Genomic DNA, 16,567 nt, shown 5'->3' with positions numbered 1-16,567 from the left:
GGGTCCTTATTTATTAGGGAAGTACACCTTGTGGGATCAAGATAAAGAGCCTTCCCTAGAGTGACTCCCTCCCTGGGGAATATCATTTCCCTCAAAGATAGGATTGGCCCCCACCTTATTACTTTTCTGGAAGCTGTGCTGTTGCCAGTAGTTGACGAAGCCTCTGACAAAAGACCCCTGGTTGATACAGAGCCAATCAGGTGGCCGCTGAGGGGGGAGGGAAGGGTTTATGGGTTTCTAAACTGTGACATTTTGGTATTGTAAGCCGCTGGGTCACTTTGTGTTCCGATTCACTTAATAAGCTAAATAAATAAATAAATGCCAACTCTCCTGCAAGCTTTTACAGGAAGTGTCCAGGCATAAAATGAACAGGGGGAGAACATGTTGTCACCCAAATTGCACTCAGAATAGAGGGGAAGTAGAGGCCACTGTGTGCAGCAGGGATGTTCCTCTGCCTCAGAGAAATGCTTAGGAAACAAGCTGGAATCCGTACAACATACTATTAGAGTATGAGAGTAGTAGTCCTGTGGTGAGATAGGCAGCAAATAAATTGAATGAGTGAGTGAATGAATGAATAATGAATGAATGAATGTTAGACTTTGCATGCTATGTGTATGGGGCCACTAACCTTGTACCTGATTTGGTGTACATGCACTGTGTGAACAGTGTGATTTGAACCCCTGAAAAAGACAAAAATCAAGAGCTCTGTATGTGTCAGCAGTGCCGTTAGGTAATCTGTGCCTCTCTGTCTTTTCAATCTTTGTTCAGGTGTGCTGGGGTTGACGTGGTTCATCAACAAATTTCGCATTGTGAAGTTGAGCCCAAAGGATCAGTTCATCATTGCCTACGGTGGCCTGCGAGGGGCCATTGCCTTCTCTCTCGGCTACCTCCTGGAACATCAGCATTTCCCAATGCGAGACATGTTTCTCACCGCAATCATCACAGTGATATTCTTCACTGTCTTTGTGCAGGTAGACCCCTTTGTTTGCCATCCCTCCTAACAACCTTCACAATCCAGTACCTTCAGTCTGGATTTTTGAGTGCCTGTGCAGAAGTAAGATCTGTGATTTCTCCTCTTCCTCCACATCTCCATTTACTAAAAATCAGGAGGAATCTGGTAGCACCATTACTGAGTAGCACATTTGATACAAAGGTATAAGCTTTCATGAGCTGCCCCTCACTTCCATCAGCTGCCTAGAGTGACTGGGCTAATGTGGCATTTAAATTGAGGTGAGTTTTGGAAAAAAAAGGGAGAAGAAGACAGGGTGGCTATGTAAATTATGTATGAGACAGATTACTGGTGCTCTGTTAATTAACCCTAACCAATCCTCATCTCTCCCCAGTATAAAGCCTAGATCAGTTAAGCTACTTAGGCATCTGATGAAGTGAGCTTGAGCTGCCCCTCTCGCAATTAAATGACTCTAGATGGCTTACAACAAAATAAAATGACAATATAAAATATTAAGGGGGCATGGCCTAGCAGTTAAGATGCTAGGCTTGTTGACTAGAAGGTTGGCAGTTCAAGATCCAAGTACTCTAAGATGGGGTGAGCTCCCGCTCCTTGCCCGAGCTCCTGCCCACTTAGCAGTTTGAAAGCATGCAAATGCGAGTAAATTAATAGTCACCACTTTGATGGGAGGGTGACATTGTTCTGTGTGCCACAGCATATAATCATGCTTGCCCCATGACCACAGAAGCGTCCTTGGACAACTTTGGCTCCCTCGGCTAAGAAACAGAGATGGGCATGCCCATAAGCCATGGTGCTGCAATGATTAGAATATAGTACTGCAGCTACTTCTGCTGCCTGCCGGCTGCCTGGAGGTTGGCAGTTCGATTCTCACCTGCTCAAGGTTGACTCAGCCTGCCATCCTTCCAAGGTCGGTAAAATGAGGACCCAGATTGTCGGGGGACAATATGCTGATGCTCTAAACCTCTTATAGAGGGCTGAAAAGCACTGTGAAGCGGTATAATTGCTATTGCTATAGTGCAGGGGTGTCAAACTGCCGGCCCGTGGGCCAGATGCATCACGTGGAAGCTGCGTCCACCCCATTGCCGGCAATGGCAAAACAGCTGCAATATGTTGCGCGACGTCACATGTTTGACATGTCTGCTATAGTGGGACACAAATGGACAGGGAAAACCTTTACCTTATAAAAGTTTAAATGAATATTAACATTAAAACTAACAAAGATAACTAAATAAAGAACCTATATACATTGGGGTAGAGATAGAGTCTTCTCTTAATCCAGTAACCGTCTTCAGGCCATTGGCAGAGCCAGGTTTTAAGGCTCTTTGAATAAAATGTGTTAGAAAAAAATACCACCAGCTCTTTTGGATTTGGGGCTCCTGAAGACAAACACAGCTGTCCTCCTACAGTGTCATAAACACATGAAGTCAAGTTTCCTTTGAGTTGAGCTTGACTCCTGAGACTGCAAAAACATGTTTGTGTGACTTTCCTAGCAATAGTGCAGAAGTGGCTTGCCACTGCCCTCTTCTGGGATATTGCTTCAACTTTTTAGGCTAGTCTACAGGCCTGGGATTTCCTGATGGATTCCTTTCCAAGTGCTAAATGGATGTCATCAAAGGTCAGCTAGTGTTAGCCGGGTAGATTCACCTAGTTTTGCTCTCAATAAAAAATGTTTCTGGGAGTCACTGTATTAATTACACCTTCTGGCATTCATGCTTTGCATATTTATGTGTATAGTTCTTTAGTGGTACTCGTAAAATGCAATATGGATTAAATATATAAAACATCAGAAATGACCTGGAAATGAATTTACCTTTGATGATTTTGAGGTCATATTCACCTCACTCCACAGGCTGATTTCTAGAGGGCGGGAAGCTCATTTGAGCAAAGACTTGCAAAGATGTACATGTTCCACCAGTGTGCCTCAGGGATAACCCGATGATACTTATGGTGATCCTCAACGACTCTTGGAATAGACAGGGGTCTCCAAACTTGGTAACTTTAAGACTTGTGGACTTCAACTCCCAGAAAAGCATGGCTGGCTGGGGAATTCTGGGAGCTGAAATCCACAAGTCTTAAACTTGCCAAGTTTGGAGACCCTTGGAATAGGAGAAGAAACTCAGCCACTGCTACAGAGGCGGGGCAAACAAACTATTTGGGAGGAGCATTTGTGAAGGAAAATAAAAAATGAACTGACTTTGGGTATGGCTGGTGGAATTTAACTTGGCTTGTCTGTCTGCAGGGCATGACCATCCGCCCGCTGGTGGATCTTCTGGCAGTGAAAAAAAAACAGGAGACCAAGAGATCCATCAACGAGGAAATTCACACTCAGGTGATAGTTCTCTTCTAGCTGCTGCAAAGCGTCTCTGTGGAGCAGGGGTCTTCAAACTTGGCCCTTTTATCACTTGTGGACTTCAACTCCCAGAATTGAGGAATTCTGGGAGTTGAAGTCCATAAGTCATAAAAGAGCCAAGTTTGAAGACCCCTGCTGTGGAGTGTATGTGCGAGTGCAACTGTAATCAGCTGTGTGGATGTTTCTGTGAAATATCATTTTTATATATTTTTAAAATGGAGGGTAACATTTTCTACATTATCTTTCACAACATTCAACATTTTAAAGATTTTACTAGAGGCAGTCCTCAATTTACAACCACAATTGGGGCTGGAATTTTACAACCAATTTTACCAGGGTCACTAAGTGAATTGCCACAATCATTAAATGAATCACATGACAAGCAAGGTCATAAAATCAGGCAAAACTCACTTGACAACTGCCTTGCTTAGCAATAGGGCTCAATTGTGATTGTAAATCAAGGACTACCTGTATTTAGGTGCCATCAAGTTGGCGTCAACTCCTGTTGACTGCAGTATGGAATTCTTGACTATCTTGGCCAAACTTTACTTATAGCTGAAAATTCTTCCCAGGATAGTTCTGTAATCTCATTGATCCCAACCTTATGCATTGTTTATTCCTTGTGCTTTCCTTAACCTTGCCAAACTTTCTTTTTCATCCATTAGCCAGTTATATCCCATATCTCAATTATGTGATTTTCTGCAGGGAAAGTCAAGCTTTATGTGGTCCAGAATTCACTGGTTTTTCTCATAATTCATGATATTCACAGTCCTTTTCATACTTACAATTGGAAGGTGTCGTTCTTCTCGAGAGAAGGCAATGTTCAATAAATGAACAATAAATCCATCATTGTTGCTTTTGAAATAGTTCCTGGATCATCTCTTGACGGGGATTGAGGATATATGTGGCCACTATGGACATCACCATTGGAAGGACAAGTAAGTGTCACCTGAACAGAAGAAACAAATAAAGGAAAAAAAATGATCGAAATACTTATTTTGATGCCTTTGTACAGGTTTGTTTTCTCAAGTCGGTTTTTAATTAATTGTTTTGAAAATTTGTAACCATAATATCTACTGTTCCCTGTTTCTAAATAAACACAACCAAATAAATACAGCAACCTGGACTACAGGTAGTCCTCGACCTACAGCCATTCGTTTAGTGACAGTTTGAAGTTATGGCGATGCTGAAAAAAGTGACACGATCGTTTTCCCCACTTTCGGCCATTGCAGCATTTCCCCATGGTCACATGATCAAAATTCAGACACTTGGCAACTGGCATGTACTTATGACAGCTGCAGCCTCCCAGGGTCACCTTCTGCGACCTTCTGACAAGCAAAGTCAACGGGGAAGTCAGATTCACTTAATAGCCATGCTACTAACTTAACAATGGCTGTGATTCCCTTGACAACTGTGGCAAGAAAGGTCGTAAAACAGGGCAAAACCAACGTAACAACTGTCTTGCTTAGCGATGGAAAGTTTGTGCTCAATTGGGGTCATAAGCCGAGGACTATCGGTAGTACTGTTTGATCGCTGCCTTTGTCTATCTCACATCTTCCATTCTTTCCTCTCCCTGATCATGTCTCCCTGTTGTATGATTTCTCCAAAGGCTGAACCGTTTCAACAAGAAATATGTGAAGAAGTGCCTGATTGCTGGGGAAAGATCCAAAGAGCCCCAGTTGATCGCCTTCTATCACAAGATGGAGATGAAGCAAGCCATTGAGCTGGTGGAAAGTGGGGGAATGGGCAAGATCCCCTCTGCTGTCTCCACCGTTTCGATGCAGTAAGTAGCAATTTTGAAATCGTGGCTGGAAGGTTCCAATTGATTTAGGCAGCCCTTGTCTTCTGACCGACTCATTTAGCAACCATTAGAAGTTACGATGGTGTAAAAAAAAACAACCCTTTGTGACCAGTCCTCTATTTACAACCATGCAGTATCCAGAGGTCACGCAATAACCATTCATGTGCTTCACAACTGATCTGCAACAAGCAGAGTTAATAGAGAACTCAGACTTAACCAAGGCAGGAACCAATTCTTTTCATCTTGCAGGAATATCAATCCGAAAACGTTGCCAGTAGAACGCATTTTGCCAGCTCTGTCAAAGGACAAAGAGGAGGAGATTCGAAAAATCTTGCGCAACAACTTGCAAAAAACCAGGCAGAGGGTAAGTGCAAGGACTTTTTCAGAGCCAAAATTGCAGTAGATTCTCTCCTCCTGTGCTTTCTCATTCCACCTTTGAGCCCTCCACTCAGACAGAAACATAGTTCAGCAATGCAGAGATCATTGCTAACCTCCCATTAGCCAAGAGGTCGATACTGAGGATGGACTTTGGGGTAGCGGGTTGAAAGCATTGGCAGATGCACTTCGAACAGTGGTTAATAACATACACAATAGGCAATCAGCAGCCCACCAAATGTCAGAAGATTCATTTCCTATCATCCTTGATGGCTAAGGACTCCTTGATAGGTGTTGCAAGCATTTGGAAAGCTGCATGTTGCCTGCTTTTTAATTCTTGGAATTAAATCCTGGAGTCAGTTGTATTGACTTTCCTAGAGATTTGTGGTAGAAACCATACTTTTTAAACAGGCAGTGAGCATCTGCCTCTCAGTCTAACCTCTGTTGCTTTCCATTCCAGTTGCGGTCATATAATCGACACACCTTGGTAGCAGATCCTTATGAAGAAGCCTGGAACCAGATGTTGCTGAGAAGACAGAAGGCTCGGCAGCTGGAACAGAAGGTGGAAGGGCAGGGAAGGTGGACTCTGGGGAGGGTGGGAGAGGAACCTTGTGAGGTTCTAGATAAGGGTTTACTCTTCAGGGACTGGCAAATGTTGAGCCTATTTCAAGATCCATCTTTGTTGATGAGCTAAAATTTCCAGGCATAATAAGCTCATTTATACACACATAACACAGGGACACAAACTTTTCAAACTGCTCCCACTATCTGGGGCTCTTGCCTCTTCTAAATTGAAATTACTGCAGATAAAGGATGCTCCAGAAATCCAAACTGGGCTGGACTTCCAAAATTGGGGCTGTTTAACACATGCCCATGTGTTTCTGATTCCAGATGAACAACTACCTGACAGTGCCAACACATAAAATAGATTCACCAACCATGTCGAGGGCACGCATTGGTTCAGGTAAGTGGAAAGATTAAGGGGCAGACTTTGGACCCAACACCTCAGTTTTTTTTACGTCCCACTGGTTTGCTTTAATGTAAAGAATAGGGAACTTATTTATCTCCATCTTCCAGTATAGACAATGGTGAGAAGTGGTATTTTAGCAACGTTTGGAAACTGTGGGTAGGTGTGGTGGAATCTCCAGCTAGATTTGGGGGAGGAGTTATAAGACTGACGAGCTGTGTGTCCCTGCAGGGGAGAGAGTGATGGATACCTTGCCCCCCCCCACACACACACACAAATCCCTGATGCCTTTTGTGGTTGTTCCCCAGAGAGTGAAGTTAAGTCTGGGGAGATTCTTCTAAATAAGCAAGTAGCAATGAAGAAACTTTCTGATCAGCTCATGGTGTTGTTCTGGTTCCTTGTGCCTCACAGTGGGCAGTATGACATAATTAGGAAAGTGATTTTCCTGATGTATTGGAGCAGAGAAAAATGATTCTGCTACTTGAGTGGCTCTTCCCTTCAACTCCATTTAACTTTTGCCTTCTTCTGTAGACCCTCTTGCTTATGATCCAAAGCTGGATTCTGAGAATATCCCCATCATAACTATTGACCCAGCGTCCCCCCAGTCGCCGGAGTCTGTTGACTTGGTGAACGAGGCGCTGAAAGGGCTGAACCACCTTCCACCCTCCCCGGAGGGAGATGAAGATGAGGGATTGGTGATGAAGGTCAAGGAGCCATCTTCTCCAGGCACAGATGACGTCTTTACTCCTGGGACAGGTGATAGTCCCAGCAACCAGCGGATTATGAGATGTCTGAGCGATCCAGGGCCTCGGCCAGATCCTGAAGAAGGGGAACCCTTTATCCCCAAAGGGCAGTGAGGCTTGATATGCACTACTAGACCTAACCTGTAGGGGAGGCTCTTGCACTCATGTGCAAATACACACACCCAGTTATACCAATCTCTATTTCTTTGTGTCTTTCTCTTCTCTGTCTCCTTCTCTTCAGTGCAGGAGCTTTGCTAGAAGGCAGCAGAGAGCACCTAAATGGAACGTACTTTGTGACCAGAGGCAATAGATCTAGAATTAACTCAGATTCCATATCCAAGGTTGGGAATGCTAGTCATTCTATCCAGAGAAGACTGTCTCTCCTCTTGGATACTAGCACGCTCTGACTCTCTGTTGCCTTCTCCACTGGCAACTGCACCTCCTTGTTTACTCCTGAGAAACATCTTTGCTATAATTCCCTCCTCCCAGTTTTGAAACAGACCAGAAGAGCTGAGGACCTTTGGATGCTCAGATACATCAGATAGTTCTGCAGGATATCCTGCATAGTTACTGGATGATCATGTTTCTAAGATTTTTTTTTTTTAAAAAAAGTCTGAGCCAGTGACTTCCATACATCGTTTCCAACCTCAGATGTAATGCATGTTTCCTCTCTTTTCTTCTAAGCAGTAGAGTTTATAAGTTTCTTTTTGTGGGCTTCTTTTTAAATCCCATAAGCCATAGATAATTGTTCTAAATTGTTGGTGTTCTAAATCTAGCATCACAGGTTTTGCCTTATTTTATGGTTGTAATGGGGTTTTTTTTCTCATTTTGATACAAGTGAGCAGGTTAACTGTAACCAAAGATTGCTCTTGTACCAATTTTGAACATATGGCTAAGGAGGTGTGGGCATATGATACCCAGCTCTCCATTTAGTTGACTGGATTCCATTTGGCCATCCAAATAAGAAGCTGATTAAGGTTCTGCAAATGGATTGGGGCGCTATTCTCACAGGGAATTATAGCATTGCAATCCAGCACATCTGGAGGAGGTCAGGATGATGTGTCCTTCTCATTGTCCTTGCCTGAAGCTAGGAGATTTCAATTAAAACATGTGTGCACACAGCCCATGTGCAACTCCAAAGGCATGTTTTCACCAAAGATGAATATGTGGTTGTACATATAGGATTGCTTTTTTTTTACTTTTTACTTTTTAACAATAGAGTAATCATTTCTTGAAAAGATTCTAAATTCCATGGAAGTCACTAGGATGTTAGTGAGGAATTGTCCTACTATGTCTGTGTACAGTGATAGTATGTTTATGGCACAGGTTCCCTCTCTCTCTCTTTTGTCTGAAAAGCTTCGATTTTTCCCTGCCTGTCAGTTGAGAGCATGAACAATACTAGGTAACTGGTTTGGCCCTTACCATTTAGCAATATTTGGCACAGAGAAGATGAGATGCTACCTAGTCTTCTTTCCTTTTATCAATACTTATCTCAGTCAGAATAATTCTGGCTTTGCTTCCCCATCCTTTTCTGGTCCTCAGCGTTACCTGGGTTTACTCTGCTCTCCATCCAATCTTCGTTCTCCATAATTCATTAGTTTTATTCCATAATGGACATCTTCTTTCTAGGAGGTGACCTTCTAATCAATAAAAGGTAATTCTTGACTTACGACTGTCGTAAGTTGAGGACTAATCAGAATAGAGTTGAAAGGTACCTTGGAGGTCTTCTAGTCCAACCTCCTGCTCAAGGTGGGAGACCCTATACCATTTCAGACAAGTGGCTGTCCAGTCTCTTTCCTTATCATTTCTGTCTCCATCTGGGTTTCTGAGAATTTAACCTCTGGCTTTCCCTTCCCTCTTCCCAAATCATGTTTGAATTGTGCCATGGTTATTCCGCAGTCAGGGATAAATACATTAACGTTTGTATGTAATAGCAAAGCTCACATTCCTGGAAATGGCAGGAATCAGATATTTCTATCAGGGTGTGGGCTGTTACAAAGAGATGGAGTGGCCTGCAGAGCAAGCAGCTTCTTCTGAGCCCTTTGCAATGAGAAGGAGGATGGAAGAGATGAATGCTTGTTCCTGCTTCATTACTATTTAGTTTTAGCCTACAGTGTAAAATTTGAATGAGTGTGTCATCAGACTGGCCCATACCACTTTGAGATTGCAGGGGAAGATCTTGGCCTGGTTGAAAGCTTCCCTGCATGGAGAATAAATCTTCTGCATGTAGAAAATCACTATGTTGGGAAAGAAGGATCTTCTGGCCTTGCTTTCTTCCAATAACATGCAAGACATTTAATTATATGGAAAAGCATTTAATAATGCCCCTTTCCATAATCAACCAACTTGATTATGATCTGCAATGACCTTGACTATAACCTGCCACTTCTTTGTTGTGGCCCTTAGCCAAAGATAGCCTTCCTCGTTCAGGGTTTTACATAGTCCTGTTGCTTAGACCTGAAGATGTAGAGAGTGGGAAAGTCCAGGAAAGAGGCAGAATTAACATCTATTTCTGCTTTCTCCAACATGGTGCTTACCAGATGTTTAAGTCCAACACCTCTCAGCATCGGCTCATGCTCTCTAGGACAAAATACAGAGAAGAAGAGTGGTCCAAAACATCTGGAGGCCTCTAGATTGGGGAACATTGCAGTAGAATGTTTCTACTATATGAGGACCATCACTGGACAGGGAGGTGTAGCACAGCTCTTCAAAGGGATTAGGACCCCAATCCCCTTCAGTATAGGGCTATTGTCCTACACCTGCTTTTATCTCTCTGTCCAGTTATTCCAAAGCGAGACAAGTTGCCTGCTGATTTGTTTGTGAAGAGTGTGCACATTGTTCTTCTGGTGAGGGAGGGGACATATAAGAAGACAGTGCATATTTGGTATCCATTCTCCACAGTAGATACCAACTCTGGTTTACTGTTCAGTCTGTGATGGAAAGCTGTTTCAAGGATCGTACCCAGTTACAGAGCCATGCTAGTGCCTGCTGATTTTTTTTCAGTAGTACATAGCCGTCCTTTCCTCCTCCAGCCTACTCTACACTCCCCCCACCCCCCACCCTTACAGTGAAGGGGGTGTTTCCGCCCTCTGCCCCTGTGCTGTGCCTTTTTAGCCATACAGTGTCTGCCTGTGCAAAATGGTGTTGTGCAATTTTGCCTGTTTGTCTGGCCACCATCTGGGCCCCTCTGGGAGGGCTCCTTGCACGCCTGTGCACCCTTGCATTCAAAAAAATGATGAGCTCCTGTTCCCCTCCCCTCATGGTACACTCACAGCTTCCTCTGGGCTGGAAGACCTTTGCACAGGCACAGGTGGGGGAAGGCAGCAAAAAGGGAGCCCAGACAGCTTGCTTTTCACAGTTCTGTATTCTCAACTTAAGCTGGGCTTTGCCTCTGTTCTCTGCTTCAGGCCAAGCAGGAACCAGTGGCCTTCAGTAGCCTATATGTGCTTTCATGTACAATACTGTCTCCGCTAGGAGCCGTTTAAAGCAATGAATCTATTGTATAAAATATTGTGTAAAGAGAGTCTTTTTACATAAATATTCTAATAAATGAATGTTTTAATTTTTAATGGCCTGGGGTGAGTCTCTCTCTCTCTCTCTCTCTCTCTCTCTCTCTCTCTCTTTCTCTCCCCTCCCCTCTCCACCTTTTTTTCTAAAATTCTTGCTCTGGGTTCTGTCAAAGCACATGGGAACGTACAAAATTGGGGATGGGAATTGCTTTCAGACCAAACATTACTTGGATTGGCAAGGGAACAGCTGTGGAGCCCTGTATTAGTTTGGGTCTCATCTCCAAACGTTTCATTCTCCAAAATGCATATTCCCCATGCTTTTGAATAGCTTCCAATGGTGGGTCTCAGAGCATTGTAAGCAGTTGGTCTTGGTCTGTGAAACAATCCATTAAACAAAGAAACAGACAAAAGTTGTGAGGCCTTTGGAGATCACTGAGCTTGGTTGTTTTCTATAGACATTTCATTACCAAACTGGGTAACATCATCACTGCTATTGAAACAAAAAATTGTAGGTTAATGCTGTGTGTAAACTGAACACACACACACACACACAATTGATTATGTGCCATAAAGTTGGTGGCAACTCTTAGCAATCACATAGATTTTCCCCATAACAATCAGTCCTAAATTAGTCCTATAGATCTTTCAATAGTACATTCGTTGCCACTGTGATAGCTCTTCCCCATTGCTACTGGTCTTTTTTTTTTTTAATTTTAATTCCATTTGTATCCCGCCCTTCTCCGAAGACTCAGGGCGGCTTACAAGCTTAGCAGTAGCCTTCATTCTATGTATATGCCTGCTTATTAGGGCTTTCACACACCCCAGGCAGCATTATTACAAAGTCAGCTTAATTGCCCCCAACAATCTGGGTCCTCATTTTACCCACCTCGGAAGGATGGAAGGCTGAGTCAACCTTGAGCCTGGTGGGACTCGAACCTGCACTAATTGCAGGCAGCTGGTGTTACTTAAGGAGGCATTAGCCCACTGCTCCACCAAGGCTCTTCCCATTCTCATTCTCTTTCCCTTCCTTTCACAGATTTATACAGCTGCCCAACTCATACATATTGATTCCAGGTGGCATACAATGTTAAAAATCTATAGTTAAAAATCTATGGTTTGCTTTGTCTTGGCTGATGTACAGCTCTTTGGGGTTTCTTAGATAAATCAGTTGCTTATTCTCTGAGCTTCATGCAGAATGCAGCCGCGCGGGTTGTGATGGGGGGTTCCAGATACTCCCATGTAACACCTCTACTCCGCGAGCTGCATTGGCTTCCAGTTGCCCTCCGGGTGAGATTCAAGGTGCTGGTGATGACCTATAAAGCCCTAAATGGCTTGGGTTCGAGATATCTGAGGGAACACCTGCTGCCGGCATCAAGTTCCCTTCATCCTGTGCACTCCCACAGGGAGGGTCTTCTCAGGGCACCGCCGGTAAAAGATTGCCGGCGGGTAACACCCAGGGGGAGGGCCTTCTCTGTGGGTGCGCCGGCCCTTTGGAACCAGCTGCCTGTAGAGCTCAGGACTGCCCCTGACCTTCGTTCATTCTGCCAGGACCTGAAGACCTGGCTCTTCGAGCTTTCTGGCCTGGACTGAGAGTATTAACTGGGGTTTTAATTGTATTTTAATTGTAATTGGGGTTTTTAGTTCAAGGTTAGTGCAATCATTTTAATTGTTTTAATTTTTGTAACTTGTGTATTGTTTTTAAAAAATCTTGTGAACCGCCCTGAGTCCTACGGGAAAAGGGTGGTATATAAGTCTAATAAAATAAAATAAATAAATAAACTTATGCAATTATAAACATCCTTTAATATGTCTAGGGTCTCTAAAATGATGTTCCTTAGATACATCTACGAACCTGGCCTTCAATAAATAGGTTTAAAATCCTAACAACAAGATATGTGAATCTATCCATGATCAATCATCAATCATCATCATCTTTCTTTAATATAGTCCAAGACCTGAACTACATAACTTAAAATAACTCAAATATAATCCAAAAATATAAAACTAAAAGTTTAATACCCAATATATTGATAAATCTAAATACATAACGGTCAGATTTTAATGCTGCTCTTCCAATGCACAACAAAATAAATTTCTGCAGGACTTGGGTGTGGCTAGTATAAAGAAAAAAAAAAGAAATAGGGGAGACATGATAGCAGTATTCCAGTATTTGAGGGGCTTCCACAAAGAAGAGGGGGTCACGTTATTCACCAAAGCACCAGAGGGCAGGACAAGAAACAATGGTTGGAAACTGATCAAAGAGAGAAGCAACCTGGAATTAAGGAGAAATTTCCTGACAGTGAGGATAATTAACCAGTGGAATAGCTTGCCTCAGAAATCGTGGGAGCTCCATCACTGGAGATTTTCAAGAAGAGACTAGACATTAACCTGTCTGAGACGGTATAGGTTCTCCTGCTTGAGCAGAGGGCTGGACTAGAAGACCTCCAAGGTCCCTTCCAGCTCTATTCTATTCTAAATTATAATTTCTATGAACACTAGGTGGCAATCTTCTCCTTTTAATTATTCCTGCAAATTACTATTGGAAGAGTTGTGTTGAATCAAAATATTTGTCTAGGTTACCAGTCTCTGGTCATAGCGATCACCCCAATACTGTAGCACCCACGTTCTTCAATTTACTGGTCTGAAGTGATATATATCTCTGTGATCCTGCAGATAAATCTGCAAAGTCTAATGAGGACAAACTGATAGCCTTTAACCTCCACTACATTTGTCTGATCCTTTAACTCACTGAAGATAATCCATCTTTTGTCTGGGATGTACAAAGGGAAGAGGGTGACTTTTGTTCATTTTTTAAAACAACTTTGCAAAGTTCACAAACTTCCTCATAAACAGGAAGAGGGGATTAAAATAATTTTGACCCAGGAGAAAGCCAAAGCGATATATTTGTGCATTTGATCCTACACATCTCTGTCTGTGCACTGAGCCATCTTTGTGGTGTTGACAGTTGGCATCTTGGATCTGTTGTTTCTCTAAGGTACTTCTTTATAGCGGAGTCATGACAAACAAAGATGAAAAATGATAATCCTACCAGCTCTACCAGAAGCTGGAGGAGAATTTGGTTCTTTTTTACACAAGAGCTTACCAGGATTTGTCCATTACTTCATAAACCTGGCAGAAACTCTGAGAACGTGAGAAAGCCAAATTAACTAGACAGGCCATCCCAAAACACTATGTAATAATGGAAAGTTTCTTGTAGTGGCTTAGAAAACAAGATACAGTTGGCAATAGGCCATGCTACATTTTCACCCTACTTGTAACAATAAATGCACAGAAGAATTTGAGCTGCTTGTTATAAAATTGGGTGGCAAAGATTAATTTCAACCCATCTTTGGGCCAAACTGGAATAATGTGACTACTTTGCTTGGCCTGATACAGCCTTTCCCACCCTAATCCTCTGCACTTATATGGCTTATTTGAATTATTTATGCATTTGTATCCCACCTTTATTATTTTTACAAATAATTCAAGGTGGCAAACACACCTTCCTCCTCCTATTTTTCCCATAACAACAACCATATTAGGTGGGTTGGGTTGACAGAGAGACCCTGGCCCAAAGTCACATCTCCTGTCATTTTTCAGCAAGCAAGATCCATGATCACCATCCAACATGTGTCTTCTTCATCTTCACTTTTCCACTGTTCTTTCCACCAAAGTTTCATTCACACGTTAAGCTTTTCTTGGGCTATTTATTTATCCACTTAGTTTCCTCCCCTTTTTAAAAAATTACTTCAGCAAATTCAAGGTTTGTCCCAAAGCTTATACCATTCTCTTGTGCACGAATGAGCACATAAGGATCCATCCTCGGGGGAGGTGGGGGGAAGGGAATGGTTTCCTATATAATGCTAAACCATGGCTATGCCACCATGGCAAAATTTACCCAAACAATTCACACGATGGCTTGGGTGATGTGAGAGAATATTCGGAACAGCTATCATTAGTATTTATGATTTAATTAGTGAGGAAGGAATAAGGAACAGAAACTATGAACCCTTTTGATTTTTCCTTGAACCAAGAGTCTATCAAGGTGTAGCCATTCAACAAAACACTCCCCAGATGGCAATGATACTGTTGGACTAAGACGGCCTTCCCCAACCTGATCTGTTCTCTGCCCAGCCAGTACATTCAGGCACAGTCAACGTACTCCTGATCCCCTCAGTTAAATAGTGTCATCTTTTGGGACTAAGAAAACATGCCTTCGTTTTCTTCATGGCTCCAGTTCTCTGGAACAGCATCCTCACAGAAATACAAATGAGGTTGTGGAAGGTCCATAAAACCTGGCCCTGTTCCCAGGCTTAGGGTTAATGTGTTTCTGAGATCCCTGTCATATTTATATTTTAGTCCAAGCTATCATATTTTATCTGTTTGTAGCGCCATCCCCAAAAGGGCCGTTAGAGTCTGGATGCCTTTACCCCCTTTCTGCAGGTACCCAGCCTCTTCCCTGCTACACAATCACTTGCCGGGTGTCTCAATGTCCATCGTTCTGGATGTCAGTCCACTCTGATCTCTTGCCCAGGCACCTCCACTCGCCCAGCTCAGGTCAGTGTCTGGCACCCCTCCCCCTCTGGTCACTGACTAGCCCACTTGTCTAGGTCAGCTTGCCTCCACCTTGTCCCTCTTTTCTTCCCTCAGCAGAAGTGACAGGGCTATCTTAACTAAAAAAAAATCCCAAAAAGCTAGCAAGTATGTATCCGAAATACCAGCCTAAATGTTGGAGGTGTGGTGGCGAAGACGCAACGTATTTTCACATATGGTGGACCTGTAAAAAGGTTAAAGCATTCTGGATTAAAATCTGGTGGAATATGCAGAAGATACTTAAGAAAAGGATAAAGTTTTGTCCGCAATTGTTTTTACTGGGTATTATTACTGATACTACTGTTGTGGACACTAAGTTGATGTTGAACTTAATTACGGCAGCAAGACTTTTAGTAGGGCAATATTGGAAGAAGGAAGAACTGCCGACTATAGAGGAATGGACTTTAAAAGTTTCTAACCTGGTGGAAATGGCAAAGATCTCGGCATATTTGAAAGACCATTCGCAACAACGATATATCCTGGAGTGGAAAAAATGGATTGATTACATCCAGAATAAATATGGGACTAAAAAGTTTCATTTAGCATTTGAATAAGTATCGATGTGACATTTATATTGCTTGTAGTCATTTTATAAGAGCTAAAGTGCGATAGACCTAATAGTTTATTGTTGTTAGCATATGGTAGTTTATGATTGTTTTTTACTTTTATACCTTGTATTCAGCTCTGGGAAGTCGGGGAGGGGGGAAGGGGAGGGGGGGAGGGTTGGGTTGGGTTGGGAAGGGGGGTTGGGGGTGGGGAGGGGTTGTTAAAGATAAAATGTATTGAAAAACTTTTCAATAAAAAAAATAAAAAAAATCTAACTCTTCAATTTCTAACCTTGTCTGAGATAAAATGTCCCCCCCCCACTGTTCAGGATTCCAGCTAACTTTCCCCTCCAAAGTCTTCCTGCCCCCAAACCTGACAGAACCCCCTTCTCTCCTTTTCATGCTTCTTCCTCCCTCAGCTTTCCCCTCCCGAGTCTTCCCGCCAAAACCTGACAGAACCCTTTCCTCCTTTCCCCACTTCTTCTTGCCTCAGCTGATTGCTCCATGGCTCTGGCCCATTCTCCGCTACCTGCTTTAATCATTTTAATTCTGAATTTGGATCTTGTAAGCCTCCCAGATTCTAAGAGCAGCCATAATAAATGCAATCATAAATCCAGGGCTTTTTTTTCTCATAGAACGCCCAGAACGGAGTTCCGGCACCTTTTTTGCATGGAACCTTGTAGGGTAGGCAAGGTGGATTGTATGACATATGTG

General features: G+C 42.9%; 1 protein-coding gene across 1 annotated transcript in view; it reads left to right on the top strand.

Moving 5' to 3' along the window:
* SLC9A1 (solute carrier family 9 member A1) overlaps positions 1-10,767 on the top strand; it is a 72,319-nt gene extending 61,552 nt beyond the window's left edge. Inside the window, exons 5-12 of the mRNA XM_083369851.1 lie at positions 769-971; positions 3,210-3,299; positions 4,188-4,258; positions 4,930-5,103; positions 5,371-5,485; positions 5,957-6,058; positions 6,388-6,460; positions 6,995-10,767. Coding sequence (XP_083225977.1) covers positions 769-971; positions 3,210-3,299; positions 4,188-4,258; positions 4,930-5,103; positions 5,371-5,485; positions 5,957-6,058; positions 6,388-6,460; positions 6,995-7,320 — 1,154 coding nt within the window. The 3' untranslated portion in view covers positions 7,321-10,767. The remainder of the gene's footprint in view (positions 1-768; positions 972-3,209; positions 3,300-4,187; positions 4,259-4,929; positions 5,104-5,370; positions 5,486-5,956; positions 6,059-6,387; positions 6,461-6,994) is intronic.
* The last annotated feature ends 5,800 nt before the right edge of the window (positions 10,768-16,567 follow it).

This window comes from Vipera ursinii (assembly GCF_947247035.1).
Source record: "Vipera ursinii genome assembly, chromosome: 9".
Taxonomy (NCBI): domain Eukaryota; kingdom Metazoa; phylum Chordata; class Lepidosauria; order Squamata; family Viperidae; genus Vipera; species Vipera ursinii.
This window is presented reverse-complemented; position numbering and strand designations above follow the sequence as displayed.